This window comes from Eptesicus fuscus, chromosome 23, assembly GCF_027574615.1.
Source record: "Eptesicus fuscus isolate TK198812 chromosome 23, DD_ASM_mEF_20220401, whole genome shotgun sequence".
NCBI classification, from domain to species: Eukaryota; Metazoa; Chordata; class Mammalia; order Chiroptera; family Vespertilionidae; genus Eptesicus; species Eptesicus fuscus.
Genome location: NC_072495.1, coordinates 21,603,269 through 21,620,251, shown reverse-complemented (window position 1 = coordinate 21,620,251; position 16,983 = coordinate 21,603,269). Strand labels below are relative to the sequence as shown.

Below are 16,983 nucleotides of genomic sequence, written 5' to 3'. Positions count from 1 at the left end.
CAACTCCTCCTCCCGGTTTGCCAGGGGACCCTCCTGGTGTTAGCACTCAGACCCCACATCCTGGGGACACCCTCAGTCCTGGGATAGCGGGAGGCTGGCCACCCTTGCTCAGTCAGGTTACGTGACTTGTCCAGGGTCACACCGTTGGTCCGCGCCAGAGCCAGCTGGGAACCTGGGTGTGTCTGACCCACGGCCTGGGCTGTGACTGCCACTTCCCCATGCAGTGCCGCCTCGTGGATTCACTGTGGGGAATTTGGGCAATACAGACAAGCCCTCTATCCCTGCCTTCTTATTGTTAATGTGCAAAGGTGCTCAACTCTCTGGACGTTATGCAAAGACAGTCAGAAGGCCCAGAGAGGGGAAGTAACTTAGCCAAGGTCACACAGCGAGGCGGAAGTGAAGCCAGGCCTGACCCTCCCTTCTTCCTCTCCCCGCCTCCACACCCAGCGTTCTCTCCTTTGTCATTTCCAAAGTGCTGGGGGACCGAAGGAGGCTGCCATGTATTGAGGGCCTACTCGTGCCAGGCACTGTACCAGGAACTGTTGCCATGCTGCTCATTTAATCCTTGGGACAACCCCTTGAGACCAGGTTCCTCCTATTTTATTGATGAGGAAATTACAGGAGGAGGCTGGGGGTCCCTGGGAGGGTCTGCCTACCACCCCCCCACGCCCCCCCCACCCCCAGCCAAGCCCAGGTTGGCAGCTGGAAGAAGAATCGCCCAGAGCAACGATGCGATTCTTTTGTTTTGGCATTTTTATCTTCCACTTGGCTGCTGAAATCCTCACAGAGTACGGTTTTTGTGGCCTGGAGCCGCTTCCTCCTCTACAAAACTAGGCCATACTGAGAATGTCCTGCGTTCAGGGCCACAGGCGGGGAGCCAAGGTCTGTGGGAGGAGAGTTGTGAGTAAAGAGGAGGGAAAGTTGAATTTGGCCCTTTTGGGCACAAATGTCCCCTTGTTCTGCCTCAGCAGGAGCCAGTAGAATATTTCCCTGCTGTGCGGGCCCAACCAGCTTCAAGGTCAAAAGCTGCTAGGCCTTCTAAGCTTCTGAGGGCCCAGGCAGCCCAGCACCCCAAGGCAGGCTGTGAGGGGGTGCGCTGGAGGACCTGAGTTCTGAGGCCAGCCTTTGATGCAGTGGATGCAGCTGATCTGCTTAGATCTGCATCCACTAGCGGCCAGCCCGGCACACAGTAGGTGTGCAAAAACTGCGTGTGAGTTTACTTGAAATGAAATCCCAGCAGCACTCCTTCCTGGCTCTGTGACCTCCGGGAAGTGACCTTAATCTCTCTGAGCCTCAGTTTCCTCACGTGGAAAGTGGAGCCAATAACACTAGTCCCTACTTCACAGAATGTTGGGAGACTTACTTGAAATGATGCGTGGGAAGCGCTTAGCGCTGAGGCCAGCACACAGTAGGTGCTCTGCAAATGTCAGTAAGTCGCTCCTTTTGTACTAGACACTGGGTTCAACTTCTTACATGTGCCATCTTGGTAAGTCTTCCATCTACCCTCGGAGGCATGAGTTCATTCCCCCATTTTCCAGAAGAAATTGAGACTTGGGACGCGTCTTGCCCAAGGTCAATGGCCAGTAGGCAGCAGAGCTGAGATTTGAGATTTGAAGCCAGAGCCCATTCCAGTGGTCGGCAAACCGCGGCTCGCGAGACACATGTGGCTCTTTGGCCCCTGGAGTGTGGCTCTTCCACAAAATACCACGGCCTGGGCGAGTCTATTTTGAAGAAGTGGCGTTAGAAGAAGGTTAAGTTTAAAAAATCTGGCTCTCCAAAGAAATTTCAATCGTTGTACTGTTGATATTTGGCTCTGTTGACTTATGAGTTTGTCGACCACTGTTCTAACCATTAGACTCCCCAGCCTAGAGTTAGCCAGGTACTCTGCCTACGCCCTTTAAAATATGTTTTTATGGATTTCAGAGAGAGGAAGGGAGAGGGAGAGAGGGATAGGAACATCAATGATGAAAATCATTGATCGGCTGCCTCCTGCACGCCCCACACTGGGGATCGAGCCCACCACCTGGGCATGTGCCCTGACTGGGTACCAAATCTTGCCCTCCTGTTTCATGGGTTGATGCTCAACCACTGAGCCACACCCGCCGGGGTTAGGCCCTTTTAATGTTCCCAGATGATACAGTACATTTGGGGAGGCTTCCCATAGAAAGTGGTATCACTGACCCTCTGTGTGACCTTGGGCTTCGCCTCTCCATGCCTGTTTTCCCCTTTGTCAGGGTCATGGCAAGGACTGAGTGTTACAAGGGCCTGGCAGTATCCGCCACTCTCTAAGCCTCCAGTGGGTGGTGGTGATGGTGATGGTGGTGGTGATGGAGATGGAGATGGAGATGGTGGTGATGGTGGTGATGGTGGTGATGGTGATGGAGATGATGGAGATGACGGTGATGATGGCACGCCTCCACCCTTCCGTCCTGCAGGCTGGCACCATGCGCGTGGTGGTGATTGGAGCGGGCGTCATTGGGCTGTCCACCGCCCTCTGCATCCACGAGCGCTACCACTCGGTCCTGCAGTCGCTGGACTTGATGGTCTACGCAGACCGCTTCACCCCGCTCACCAACACCGACGTGGCTGCTGGCCTGTGGCAGCCCTACCTCTCCGACCCCGGCAGCCAACAGGAGGCGTGAGTGAGGGTCCCAGAGGTTGGCCGGGTGGTCAGAGGGAGGAGCTGGGTCTGCAGAGGGGATGCCCATTGTGGAGGCTATGGCCTGGCACGATGTGAAGAAAATAATAAATAGGAAGCCCCTTCCAGGTGATAGACAGATGTTACACTGGATCTGGGCAGTGATAGAAGTGACATGTGCCAGACCGATGGAGGCTCTGTCTCCATTCCTCCCCTAAACCAGGTGGCTGTCGATGCCAGATGAGTCGGCAAATCAGGAGTACTTCTAAGGGAGTCGATCAATGCTCAGGTTGAGCAAAGACGTTGCAAAGGTCATGATGTCAGTTTTGAAACCCCCAGCTGATTCAACAAAGGAAGCCTCAGATGAGTAGCAGCTCAAACAGACGTTTTATTCTTCCCACAAATTCCAAACCCATGTTCCTGATCGGTGGGTGACAATTCAGGGATCAGGCTCCTTTCCAGCTCGTGGCTCTGTTCATTCTCCTCCGTGGCTTCCAACGTTGCCCTTCCCCTGGGCCAGCACCTGCACAAGGAGCATGGCATGAAGACTCCATGTGCACAGTTTCTGGGGTCTTCTGGCTAGAAGGCAGTCACGTGGTCATGCCTAGCTGCAAAGGAGTCTGGGAAATGTAGTTGAGCTGTGAGCCCAGAAAGCAGAGGAAGCATTTGGGAGTGCAAGCTGGTGTTTACAGTGGGGCGGTGCCTAGAGAGAGCTTGAACTGAGTGGCTCACAGTCTCCGAAGCAGGTCAAAGCCTTCATTGAAGTGTGGCAACTACGTGATCCTAAGTGGGAGGTAGGTTCCGGAAGGTTGTGAGGGAGCATCCTCTGTTTCCCTCGTCTCTATCCCATTGATTTGGACATATTGGAAAGCTTGGGGAAGCTTGGGGAAGGGGAAGACCCATAGGCATGAGGTGTGCTGCAGGAGTGGAACATGACGGATTTCTGGGTTTGGACACCCCCCCACCAGCCTGGCCACAGCTCTGGGCAAGCTGGCCCTCAGAGCTGTCTCATCCAGCTCAGGGTCTGACGTGATAAGACTCTGGTGAACTCTTCCAGGCATTGGAACCGGCAGACCTTCGACTACCTCCTGGGCCACATCCATTCTCCCAATGCTGCGAACATGGGCCTGGCCCCGATCTCGGGCTACAACCTCTTCCACGAAGCTGTTCCGGTGAGCAAGGAGCCCTTGACCGTGGGGCTGAGCCTTGATCACAGGCCAGCGGGGCCTCGAGTCCGGGGAGTACTTTGAGTCTCAAAGGCGACAGACTCCAGTGTCCAAAACAAGTTTACTTGAAATCCTATTTCTTGCTTTTAAAATGATTTTTTTTGTTTGTTTGTTTCCCATGTTGCTATTAAATTGGCAGAGACCCAAGAACCTTCTGACAAACAGAGGGGACTGGCCTTTGATGGGCATGGGTAACGCTTAGTCAGGTTCTGTAGTGGTGGGCACTTACTTGGTGCTGAGGCCAAAATATGTCCTGTGACCCTGGAGGTGGTCCCCGGGTTTTTCATCAAGATGGACTAACACACTCATCGTGGTGCACACTTCTAAAGCACCTACTGTGTGCCAGGCCCTGTCCTAACTACTTTACAAATAGTGACTCGACTCTCACAATAACCAGGAAGTAAGTGTTATTATTATCTTCCTTTTGCAGATGAAATGGCGTACCTTACTTGAGCTCACAAAGCTTTAAATTAGTGGCAGAGCTGGGATTTGAACCCAGACAGCATGGGGGATGTTCTCAGGTTGCTTGGAGAGGGTGATTTGGCTGGGTGCCCACAACCTCAAGCCAACTCTCCAAGGTTTAGTCAACATTTAACCCTGTGCTAAGAGCATTGCCCACATTATCTATTACCTTCCTGTGGGACCAAGAGTGACTATGAACTCCATGATACAGACCAGAAAACTGAGTCTCAGAGAATCCAAGGTGTTCAGGGGTGAGATAGAAATTTCCATTTATGTTGTCTGACCCCACTCTCACTCCTTGGTGACTCTCACTGCCTCCCCTTTTGTCTCCCATATTTCCAACCCTTACCCTATCACTCACCCCAAGTCTTAACTCTTACCCTTAGTATAGCATAATGGTTAAGACTTTGGACTCTGAAGCCAAACTGTATGGGTTCAGATCTCAGCTCCACCATTTATTAGTTGTGTGATCTTAGACGAGTCACTTAAACTCTCTATGCCTCAATGGGCCCATCTATAAAATGGGGATAATAATAGTATCTACCTCGATGGGTTGTTGTGAAGCCTAAATGGAGTGGTATAAGTAAAATGCTTGGAACAGAGCCTTACACACAGTGAACATGATATAAAATTTTTGTTATAGTTACTCTTAACTTGCACCCATCCCTGTGTCCCCTCCTCTCCTTCTTCTGCAGGACCCTTCCTGGAAGGACATAGTTCTGGGATTTCGGAAGCTGACCCCCAGGGAGCTGGACATGTTCCCCGATTACAGGTAAGGTTACTGTCATGGGCAAAGAGATGGAGGCCCCACAATTCAGACAGACCTGTCCAGAAGGCAGCAGAAGATGGAGTCACCAAAGTTCCTGTCCCATCCTATGCCTAGAGCCCCTCGTATCTTGGTCCCCTGGTGCTCTGTTCAGCTCCTTCCAAGAAGAAACCCACCCATACTGGGTCTTGGGCTAAGAAAGTGGAGGTCATGGAACCACAGATCCCAAGGCCAGACGCTCCGTATCCCTTTAAAGAGGCTATGTTCCTTCCTAAGGTCACACAGCCAAGGGACCAAAATGGGATTCCAATCCAGTCTGTGCGACTCCAAACCCCTCTATTCTTTTCCCTACAGCCCAGTGTCTTTCTGGTCCTCTCCTCGCCCCACCCAATGCTGGAATCCCCTCTACAAATGTACATCCGGTCTCCGCTTGCACATCCCTATGTCAGGGATGGCTTTGTATGACAGAACAAAATTCCTGGCATTGAGCTAAAAACCACTTCCCACTTGACCTTCTCCCAGTGGTCCTGTCTTGACCCTTGGGCCCACACCACCACCACCTCCCTCCCTCCCTTCCCCCCCCTCCCCCCCCAAAAAAAACACACACCCCAACACTGCTCCCGTCTCCATTTGCTAGCCTTCTGATTCTGATCCTTTATTCCCACCTTTGCCTGCTGTGACTCTAGCTATGGCTGGTTCAACACAAGCCTGACTCTGGAGGGGAGGAGGTATCTGCAGTGGCTGACTGAAAGGTGAGGTGTTCAACGTGAGCTTCAGCAAAACACCTCCCAGGGACCAGGGCTGTAGTAGATGATTGTTCATGGTATTCGTCTTTGTGTTGAACAACCCCAAATGTTAACCTTTTGGTGTGGTGGGAGTTAACCACTGTGCAGCGGTTCCCACGTCTGGTTGGGCCACAGAACCACCGGGGAAACCCTGTACATGTGATGTTCGTTATCGACCTCACTGAAAACCCATAGTGTTTGTGTAGTAGCTTTAAACGGATTCTCTTAAGTTTTCCAGGTCTCTTTACATCATCTACAAAACATAAGTTGCCTTTTATTTTTACACCTCACCTTTTTTTTTTTTTTTCTTCTTGTCTAACTGCTAGGGCCAGTACCTCCAGAACAATGTGAAATAATACGGGTGATAGTGGATGTCCCTGTCTTGTTCCTGATGTTGATAGGAATCTTGAAGTGTTCTACATTAGCGTGAGAGATACATTTGTGATTTACATCCACGTGCCTTCATATTAGGAAAGATTCCATATATTTCCTACATATTGCTATTTCGTTGTGATGTTGAAAACTATAGAATAGACGGTGGCTTTTAATCAGGTGACCTGGGGTGTTTTTAAAAACATCGATTTCAGGACCTTACGTCATATCTTCTGAATCAAAACCTCTGGGATGGGGCTCAGAAATTTACATTTTAGGAAGTCCCCTGGGCGATTCTAATGATCAACCAGGTTTACAAACTATTGTGCTAAAACCCGGTTCTTTCTTCTAACCTTGGAACACTTAATGACTCCTGTCTAGGCTCTTCCTGGAACAAATGCTCCAAGTTTTTCTTCCTGGAGGAAACTGTGTAGATAAAATAGTCCTGAGGTTAGACTTCAGCCTTTATATGGTTTATTTCTTGTTCTGTTGATGTTTCTACTATATTTCTAATAGTGACAAATATTTTTCAGCTGGGACGTTTAGAGGGAGGGGTGAGTGTCTCTAGCCTACCTCCCCGCTCATGCTGTGCTTCTGACAAAGGGGTGCATTGGTCCAACCCTGTCCCCCCTCCACCCTGCATTTAGTTTGAGTCCCAGCCCCGTCACTGACTCACAGTATGACCTTCAGCAAGGCCCTTCTCCCATCTCCATCTGCCCGATGAGGAGCGTGGACCGTCTCAGGTTTCCCAAGGGACATTTCACGGCCCCCTGGGGCACCAGCCGTTTTCTCAAGGAGCACCCCATGGGACAGAGGGTCTTTGGGACGTGTCCCCCACGCCGTCCTTGTGGAGAGGTGGGAGAGAGGGTTGAGTAATGAGCTTTTCCGTGTGTCTGATCATCCCAGGTTAACCGAGAGGGGAGTGAGGTTCGTCCAGCAGAAGGTGGAGTCCTTTGAGGAGGTGAGCTGCAGGGCTGGCGGGGGCTGGGTGTGGGAGGGAGGGGAAGGGGGCAGGCGGGCCTTTGCTTCCTGTTGCTGAGTTGAGGGCCCCCTCCTCAGTCTTCTAGGATCCCTTTGAGGCCCATCCCAGACTCTGAACGTTTGTCGACCCCAGAAGGACTCGGGCATTTTGCCTTGATATTGGTGGCAGAAGTGGAGGGACAGGGGACCACGAAGGGCTGATCTATATTAAAGCCTCAGAGAGCTAGCTGCTTCTTCCCAGTATCAGCTGCTCCCCACCCCCACGTTCCAGACACTTGGGTTGCCTCCTACCGACATCTGGGTTGATGCTTCTGCAAAGTCACGGGCCCGGCTGACTCACTGCCCGAGTAACACCACCACCAGTAATCATGACAGGAGCAGCCCCCATCAGCCGCTGGCCTGGCCCCAGGAGCTTTGTGCTATGACTTCACTCCATCCCGGCAGCTAGGGTAGTGCTCGGCTCGGGGAAGGCGCTCAGTACCCGCAGCTACTAGCATTCTATAGTAAGCATCGCTCTGCGCCCAGCCCTGATGGGCTGACTCAGACGCAGCCCTCATTCCCAAAGAGATGACAGTCCGGTGTAGCAAACACTAGCTCATGAACAATAACAGTCCCCTGCGATGGGCATGCCCCAGGACTGACCTCTGAGGGGCATCACGGGAGCGGGGCTGGGGGGCTGGGTGCCCATCAGGCTCCATCCTGGACCTGCCGAGTATCCCATCCATGCCCAGCACTAGGGGTTCCAACGTGCCTCCTGAAGATGTCTTGGCATAAGAGAAGGCAAGGGAATGAAAGGGAAAGGAGTCAGAAAGAGCCCTAACCGGTTTGGCTCAGTGGATAGAGCGTCAGCCTGCGGACTCAAGGGTCCCAGGTTCGATTCCGGTCAAGGGCATGTACCTTGGTTATGGGCACATCCCCAGTAGTGGGTGTGCAGGAGGCAACTAGCTGATTGATGTTTGTCTCTCATCGATGTTTCTAACTCTCCCTTCCTCTCTGTAAAAAATCAATAAAATATATTTTAAAAAGGGGGGGGTGGGTCAGAAAGAGGAAGAGAACTAGCTCTGCTTGCTTTCTGACTTCTTCTGGAAGGTTCCAGAAAGGTTCCCCCTTTTCCACGGTACGCCTTTCTAAGCACTTTTACACCCAGAGCCACACTGGATCCTCACCGTGGCTTGTGAATGTGCATTACCAGCCCCGTTTTATTGCTAAGGCAGCTGAGCCTAGAGGAGGTGACAGGACATTTCGGAGGCCACACGGCAGGTCAAGGGCAGAGCAGACATTAGGAGTCAGGCCCAGGAATTCCTCCTTGAGCCTCCGCCCTGCTGTGCCACAGGGAGCTGAGAGCTTTGAGGTGAAAGGAGGGGAGGGGAAGGGGGAGGGGGTACCAGGATCCTTACCCCCTTCCACCCTGCCTGCCCTGTTGGTTGCTGCCAGGTGGCAAGAGGAGGTGCTGATGTGATTATCAACTGCACCGGCGTGTGGGCCGGGGCGCTGCAGCCGGACCCGCTGCTGCAGCCAGGCCGGGGGCAGATCATTAAGGTGAGTGTGGAGGTGAGGGATGAGACCTCCGGCTTTTGTTGCTAGGAAGATGGTAGCTGCCTGCTTATTTCGTCTCCAAAGACAGAGCGTGGGTCAGGGACATCTGTCAGAGGAATTGCATGGTGAAGAAGCAACACGACCCTCCCAAATGTTCTCTTTCGAGATTTCTTCTTAATAGCAAAGCATGTATATATATGCTTGTGCATATATGGGAGCTGCATAGATGTGCGAGCATGCCTATTATTATAACGAAAAGAGGACTTCGTTGTGCCCATCACTGAATCCTTACCACAACGCTTTGAGATGGGGGTCTATCATATCACCATCGCCCTCTCGCCGATGGGGAAACTGAGGCACGGAGGAATTAAGGAACATGCACAATTTCACGCAGCAGTAAGCGGTGCAGCTGGGATTAGAACCCAGGCAGCCTGGATTAAGAGCCTGGGTCTAAGCATCAGTCCACACCACCTCTCACGGGGTACGTGTACATGTGCGTGAGGCATGCCTATTTGTGAATGTACACGTGTGCATTCGTAGGCGTGCAGGTGTGTGGGGATGGCGTGTGTGTTCGTGTGTGTGTGTGTGTTTGCACATGTGTGCTGGGCTTTTCTGTGGGTATGTGGGTGAAAACAGGTGGGCTCTCAGTCAGAGTGCTCTTCCTGCAAGCGCAGGCAGTCAGGGGCAGACGGTGGCAGGGGGTCCTGGGAACTGTCCACTCTTATCAGACCTCATGGTCTTGGAGGGGAGCAGGGCAGGGGCCCGCTGATCCCTCTCCCCTGAGGAGACTTCTCCGTCCTCTCCCCACAGGTGGATGCTCCTTGGATGAAGCACTTCATCATCACCCATGACCTAGACAGAGGCATCTACAAGTCCCCGTACATCATCCCAGGGTAACAAGCTGGCATCCTAGGCAGAAGAGGGGCCATCTTTATGCCCTCCTTAAGCTCCTGCTGCCTGCCCCAGGCCCCTTGCTTAGTCTCTTCAGCTTTTTTCTTCAAATGCTTTTTTTAAAGTGTGGTTGAGTCATTAAGTGCCCGGGAGAGGGCAACAGAGATGGAAACACCAACTACCGAGCCACGCCATGCCGGCCAGGCTTGAACATGCTTTTGGATGAGTGTGATGCTAGAGACAAAGACGTGATGGCGGCGACACTAGAAGCCTGTGGATGGCAATAGTAGGAAGGGTGGTGGGAAGGGTGATTGGCGTTGATGGTGACAGTAAGGACAGAGGTGCTGATGTTAATGAATATGGCGGTGGTGTTGATGCGATGACAACGATGTTGGTAGTAAAGATAGTACTGCTATTGATGAGGAGATCAGGGTTGATGATGGTGGTGGCTGGGAGTGGGGAGGTAGGCAATGCTGATGGGGATGACAGTAACAATGATAACGTTAACAGAGTGGCAGAGGTGACAGGCTCAGAGGCCATGTTAACTCTGTGGCTGTGCTGACTGTCTCAATGGTGAGGTTGATATTGCAGGAGATGACAATATCCATGGCTAATAATGACGGTGGTGGAAATGGTGACTGGGGGATGATGGTGATGACATCTTAAGGAAGGAAGGAGTGCAGATGGTGTTGTTGATGGATATGACAATATTTTTTTCCAGGTTTATTGAGATATAATTGACACATACGTTGTGCTCATTTGAGATGCGTAATCTGATTTGATATATGTATATATTATGAAATGATTGCCACAATAAGGTTAGTTAAGACATTCATTACCTCACAAAATTACATTGTGTGTGGTGAGAACAATTAAAATCTACTCTCTTGCCTGGCCGTGGTTGGCTGAGTGGATTGAGCGTCGACCCATGGACCAAGAGGTCCCGGATTCAGTTCCCAGTCAGGTCACATACCCAGGTTGCATGCAGGAGGCAGCCGATCAATGAGCCTCTCTCATCATTGATGCTTCTATCTCTCTCTACATCTCCCTTCTTCTCTGAAATCAATATATATATATATATAAAATCTATTCTCTTAGCAATTTTCAAGTATTCATACAGTATTGTTAACCATAGTCGCCATGCTGTACACGTGAAGAGATGCCAATAACAGTGATGGCGGAAGTGGTGGTTGATGGTGATGACAATGGCAATGGCCGTGGTGTTGGTGGTATTGTGAGCAGGGATGTTGATGGTAGGAGCGAGTTAGGTAGAGGTGGTGGTAAGGGTTAGCATGGTGATGACCCCCACTCGTCTCAAAGGCTTTGTTTCCCTTCCTCCTTGACCCTCCTTACTTTTATGTAGGATCCAGGCAGTGACTCTTGGAGGCATCTTCCAGCTGGGGAACTGGAGCGAGGTGAACAACAGTGAAGACCACAACACCATCTGGGAAGGCTGCTGCAGATTGGAGCCCACACTGAAGGTAAGGGGGAGAGGTATCCGGTCCCTGCACCAGGCTCCGGGTAGCTTGATCAGGAGGACACGTGAGGAGAAGATTTCACTACGGGATAACTGGGCGAGTTAATTCCAGCAAGGGTCTGTGGAATACACCCTAATTTGATCATGTCCAGGGAAGTCCTGCTATGGGCTGATGAAACCAATATGACCATGACTAAGACTTACTCTCTGCTGAGGTGACATCCTCAAAACACCTTATTCAGTGTTCACGAGGAGCAGATGTATTTGGTGCAGAAATTTCAGTTTTCACAGGATGCCACCATCTCACCTGTTAGTGGCAATGACAACACTGACGGTGATGAGGGTGTGACGAGCAGGTGGAGGTAGCGGTTGGTATTGATGGTGATGAAAATGCTGCGGATGGTAATAAGGATGGTGATGAGGTGGTGACTGTTGACAATATCATGTTGGTGACTGGTGGTGGATAAAGATGGAGAAGCTGATAGAAGTGGGGGGAACGAGTGATAGTAATGATGTTGGTGGCTGACAAAGGTGGTGATGATGGCAGTGGGGATGAATAAGACAGACAGTGATGGTGATCAAGGTGGTGGTAATGATACCGAGGTCCCAAAAGTGAACTCTCTATCCCCTAAAAATAGCAGCTGAACAAAAAAATAATCCAGAGATGAATTACGAACACTTTTCTCTCCAGGATGCCAAAATTGTTGCTGAATTGACTGGCTTCCGGCCAGTACGCCCCCAGATTCGGCTAGAAAGAGAACAGCTTTGCTTCGGATCTTCAAACACAGAGGTACGCTTTCCTGGCATGGAAAGCAATGCCCTCCCCACCTCTAAGAGGGCTCTTGGCAGAGCTGGCTAATGTCCCCTCCTCTATAAATGAGGCTCAGTGATGGGAAAGGACCCACTCAAGGTTACACAGAGGGCAGTGCCTCGGTTTGCTGGAACCTGTGGTCAAGCAGAAGGAAATGGGCACTCATTGAACATCTGCTTTATGCCCATGACACGAACGACCTTAGGGAATCTCCCCTACGGCTCTTTGGGGCGGGGACTGTCCTCCCTGTGCTTCAGATGAGCAAACAGGGGCTCCAAGAGGTGGAGTCGTTCGCCTACATCCGATCACTGGTGAGGGACAGGCTTGGGATGTGATCTGAATGGGAGTCCAGCCCCATTTCCCAGATGTCCATTTGTGGCTGCTCCATTGTCTCTCTGGGGTCCCCTCTCCTGTCCTCTCCCATAGGGTAGGAATGGGCTTATTGAAATGATGGGAGGTGCTGTCCTGGGCTGAAGGCATGGACCTGAATGGGTGGGGGTTGGGCTCCCATCAGGAAAGCAATCTTCCCCATCTAGGTCACCCGTCCTTTCTTATCCTGTGGATGTGTGTACAATCGGGAGAGTCACGCATGGAGTTTTAAAATCCCAGCTAACGGTTTTAGCTTTGAAAAGGGCCCCAAGGTCTTGTCTCTGTCTCCAGGATGAATAAGCACGTTCCCCAGACCCCACTCCTAGGGTGCCCCTGGCTTTCTTTCCTCCCCAGGTGGGTAGAAGAGTCGTCTATTAACACAGGAGGTTCAGCAATCCGGAGCAGGGTGGGAACGAGGAAGATGATTTAGAGAACTTCAAACCATTTTATGTGTGTGTTGGGGGAAATATCTGACCTCAAGTTTTAGATGATTCTGCATTTCCTGTGCTGAGTGTATAAAGCAGGTTCATCTTCTAAGTAGAAGAGGAGTCTAGGGTGTCAACCTCCAGTTCCCCAAACAATCCCCTTACTGCTGTTCCAGGAGTCCCCACCCTCCCGCCAGGGTGCCGAGAAGAGTTTCTGTGTCCTCTGGCTTTGTCCAGGACTCTTCAGAAAGTTCCTGAATCTTTCAGGGCAGACCAGGCCACCTCCTCTCTTCCTCTCCCAGGTCATCCACAACTACGGCCATGGAGGCTACGGGCTCACCATCCACTGGGGCTGTGCCCTAGAGGCGGCCAAGCTCTTTGGCGAGGTCTTGGAAGAAAGGAAGTTGCTCAGGATGCCACCATCTCACCTCTGAAGGTGCCAATGACCATCATCCCCCTCTCCCCCCACAAGGACTTCCCGCTTTCCTCGGCCAACTAATCAATGTGCTTCTCTCTAAGTCATCACTTACCCCCCACCCCGCCCCTGGCTCCTGTGCACAAGAAGCATGAGGTGAAGGTCAATTCCTGGAGGTGAGTCCAGCCCCATCTGGGCACGCTTTGACCTCTCTCTCTGGGGCTGGCCTTGCTAAAGCTTACTTCATGAGTCCTCAGGAGGAAGGAAATCTCAGAAAGTCTAAGAGGCGAGCAGGAAAATGAGGTCGTTGAGGTGAAGCCACTCGGTGACATGTTGCACTAACATATGAAAGGTTCTGAAAAGTCCTGCAGCAAAGACTCGTATCTGATGTTGTGTCTTCCTAAACCTATGGAAGCCTTTTGCCCAGCCCTAACGCCACAGAATGAACCTCGGGGAATGCTGTAACAGATTTCACAGGAAGTTATATGTCGAACTGGATTACAGAGGAGGCAGAAGAGATGAGGCATGAAACTACCAACATATGATGCCTGTTTCACATCCAGGATCCCGAATGGCATCAGCGGCCCACTGAGTGGCCCCAGGGACACCATGTAAATCCTTAAGAAGGGGCCCCACAAGGAACCCCTTCACAGAGAATAAACGCACCAAGCACGCTCCTTGCTTGCTCAGCATCTCTCTGCCTTCTGGCTGGCACCCTCTGAGATGGCAAACAGGCTTCCAGACGTTTCTGAGAGCCTTCCATGAGCCTAGGAGCCACCTTGGTTTGCACCTCTTGACCCAATCTTCCCAACCCATCTTCATTGGGCCAGGACGATAACGGACACTAAACTGGACCGATCGGCTTCCTCCCCTGAGGATTTGGAAGTGGGACACACTGAACAGCAGAGTCAGATATGTTTGCAGAGCCGAGCCACGGTGCGTGGAAGCCATGTGCAGGGTAGGCATAGGCAGCAACCACGAGGAGGCACTTCCAGAGGCTGCCAACGGGCGGCCCCTTCACCAAACCTGGCCTGCGGTGGATTTTACCGGGCTCACACATCACTGAAAACTGTTTGGCCCGACCTACTAAAATTTGGAGATTTGACATGAAAATCCAGATTCCTGTCTTGAAAATTGGGAGATCCCATCATGCACACACACACACACACACACACACACACACACACACACACAAAATCAGCTACCACTGAGTAGTGGCCGCCCCTTTTCTGGGGGCCTGTCTCCTTGCTCTGTGCTGTCCTTCCCTCTTCCTGTACTTCTTCGTATGAAGTAACCCGAATCCAATCGCTATTCCTTGCCATTAACACAGCCTTGATGGGAACTCTGTGGCAAGGCTCCTGCCCCCCACACCCCATCCCACCACCACCATCTTCCTTCTCCCACGCTAACAGAATCCCAATTCTGTTTCAAGAAGCTCCTGTGAGAAATGGGTCTTTCCCCCCCCAGCCCTAGGGAAGAATTCATGCTGGGATGGGCATGGGACCCAGGTCTGATCAATGTGAAGCAACGGTAAATCTGCTGAAGGGCTTCCTTTTGAACCCAAAGCAACAGACCCGTTGGAAGGAAACCCTTCGGTGACTGCTCCTTCCCCATTCTACTCCTCCTCTGAGAATCAATACGATGCCCGATGCCCGGGCCCCGCGGTAGTCCCCCTGTGACCATGAGGCTGCGAATGGCCAACATGCAGAGGAGAGCAGGGGAGAAAGGCAGAAAGAAGCTGGGTCTTGGGTGACACGGTCGAGCTGCTGGGCCTTTCCTAGAACTGCCTGACTCTGGGCTTGTTGCTGGATGAACAACGACTATGTGAACGGTTGAAGCGACCATGGACTGGTTTTACTGCTGCTTGCAGCTCAAGGTCGCCGGTCCTTGGGTGTCTGTGGGTGGTAACTAAGGGAGACTCTTAACCTCATCCTTCAAGGCTCTCTGCGGCTTAATATTCCTTAAAAATAAAGGCTGTCCGTATTCACGTCAAAGTCCATCGCTAAGAGAGTCTTTCATCCCGTTGCCAACACCGCCAGGGTCATTGATGTGTTCCTGGGAATATGTGAAGTAAGGGGAAGAAATTACGCAGCCCCGGCTACACTGAACATCCTTGGCCATTTTCTGAAATCTTTCCTAACACAGAGGAACAGATGACATTTCCACTAATGGAAACAGGAGCTTTCGGATAGTTCAAAATTAGATGCAAATGTCCTCAGCGAGAGGCTTGGGCAACTTTAGTGGCAGCTCGTGTGTCGTTCAGGAATATTGATTTTTTTTTTTGGAAAGGGCAAGCGATTTAGAAGGCAAAGAATTTTTTTCACTTGCATTTTCTCAGGAAGAGAAAGCTCTCCGTCACAGGCCTCTCGACTCCGGCCCCTGGAAAAACATTTCAGCCCACCAAGCACTCCTTCCCCACCCCAGCCCCCCACCCCTCCGGGTTATTTGAGGGTAAAGGGAGTGGACACGCTCATCCGGCAGCGTCTGGCCAGCTGGAAGGCAAAAAAAGACAAGCGAAGGGTCTGTGTTACCCAGGAGAGCTCAGCAGACCAGAAGTAATCAGAGCTATAGCCACTCGGGGTTCAAGGGCACACCCCCAGTGCCAGGGAGCGGAGGATCCGCCAAGCTGCCTCCTCCCTGACTGGCTGCCTGGGCCGAGGGGGCAGCAGCCCCTATTCCAGGGACACTGGATTGTTTGTAGTCGACCTAGGACTTGAGCCTGGCGAAGTCGCCCACTGTGACCTCAACGCCGTGAGGGGAGAGTGTTGCCTCCGACAGACCCAAAGTCACGATGGTGGCAGCCAACGGTAGAATGGTTCCCCCTTACGGGAAAGATGATCCTATCAGAGCACATGGGAGCGTGGAGATGACCCTGGATGGACAGAGTTGGCAAGACCATTAGGCTGAGCTGTCACTAGGACATTATGACAAACGGACAAACTTCGTCCCTCGCCATGTCCATCACCAACATGTTTTTTTTATCCTCGCCCGAGGATATTTTTCCATTGATTTGTAGAGAGAGTGGGGGTACAGGGGAGTGGGGAGGGAGAGGGGGAGACACAGAGAGAGAGAGAGATACATCAACTGGTTGCCTCCTGCATGCGCCCCCAACCCAGGGCCGGGGATCAAGCCCGCAACCTTGACCGGAATCGAACCCAGGACGCTTCAGTCCACAGGCTGACGCTCTATCCACTGAGCCAAACCGGCCAGGGCCAACATGTTTTAATAAGAGATGAACGTACACATTTGGCTTCCTCGCAATGTTGACGTCAAGCAGATACCTCCAGGCAAGAGGGTCAAGCTTCTCTGGCCTTTGTTGGGACCCAGCAGCTTCCTCCCTCCTCTCCTAGGTCCCCTGCCTTCCCGGTGGGCAAGAGGCTCCTGGAACTCAAATCCAGGAGGTGGGTGTCAGCCCTTCCTTCCCAGGCCAACCCCAAATCCAAAGGACCTTCCTCCTCTTCCTTTGAAAATGTACACGTTTCACATATCTGGGTCCCCCCCATTCCTCCCCAGCTCGTGGCACCCCTGCTGTGGGTCCATTGCTGGAATCCCAAGAGCTGCCTCTGTGCAGAGACCAAGCCAACCTCGATAGCAAGGGCGGCAGAGGAACCAGGGGGAAGGATTCCTGGCCCCCGGACGCCAACGGGAGGGGGCGGTTGGCGTAGCATCATTTGGTTTCCTCCGTTCACCCGAGCTCAGAGTCCACAGCGCCGAGACCTGAGTTAACTGTCCTCTTTCCCCAAGAGTCCCCAATCCGCCTGACCGAGGAGGGGGCCGAAAAAGAAGCCCCCACGGGGCCTTCGCTGCTTCTGAGCCGGAGGGCCCTGTT

General features: G+C 52.1%; 1 protein-coding gene across 2 annotated transcripts; it reads left to right on the top strand.

Moving 5' to 3' along the window:
* The first annotated feature begins 2,444 nt into the window (after positions 1-2,444).
* On the top strand, positions 2,445-13,173 carry DAO (D-amino acid oxidase). Of its 2 annotated transcripts, XM_008142508.3 has the most exons (10): positions 2,445-2,638; positions 3,696-3,810; positions 5,022-5,098; positions 5,779-5,844; positions 7,156-7,210; positions 8,665-8,769; positions 9,577-9,659; positions 11,021-11,138; positions 11,826-11,924; positions 13,042-13,173. In XM_008142508.3, the coding sequence occupies exons 1-10, from the start codon at positions 2,445-2,447 to the stop codon at positions 13,171-13,173; spliced, it is 1,044 nt and encodes a 347-aa protein (XP_008140730.2). The 2 variants fall into 2 exon arrangements, with proteins under 2 accessions (XP_008140730.2, XP_054568723.1); XM_054712748.1 differs by lacking the exons at positions 11,021-11,138; positions 13,042-13,173 and having other exon boundaries at positions 11,826-11,850.
* Positions 13,174-16,983: the final 3,810 nt, after the last annotated feature.

Coding starts and splice junctions, on each gene's coding strand:
- DAO (XM_008142508.3), top strand. CDS start 2,445: ATGCGCGTGGTGGTGATTGGAGCGGGCGTCATTGGGCTGTCCACCGCC. Junction 2,639..3,695: donor CCCGGCAGCCAACAGGAGGC/GTGAGTGAGGGT, acceptor GAACTCTTCCAG/GCATTGGAACCGGCAGACCT. Junction 7,211..8,664: donor AGGTGGAGTCCTTTGAGGAG/GTGAGCTGCAGG, acceptor GGTTGCTGCCAG/GTGGCAAGAGGAGGTGCTGA.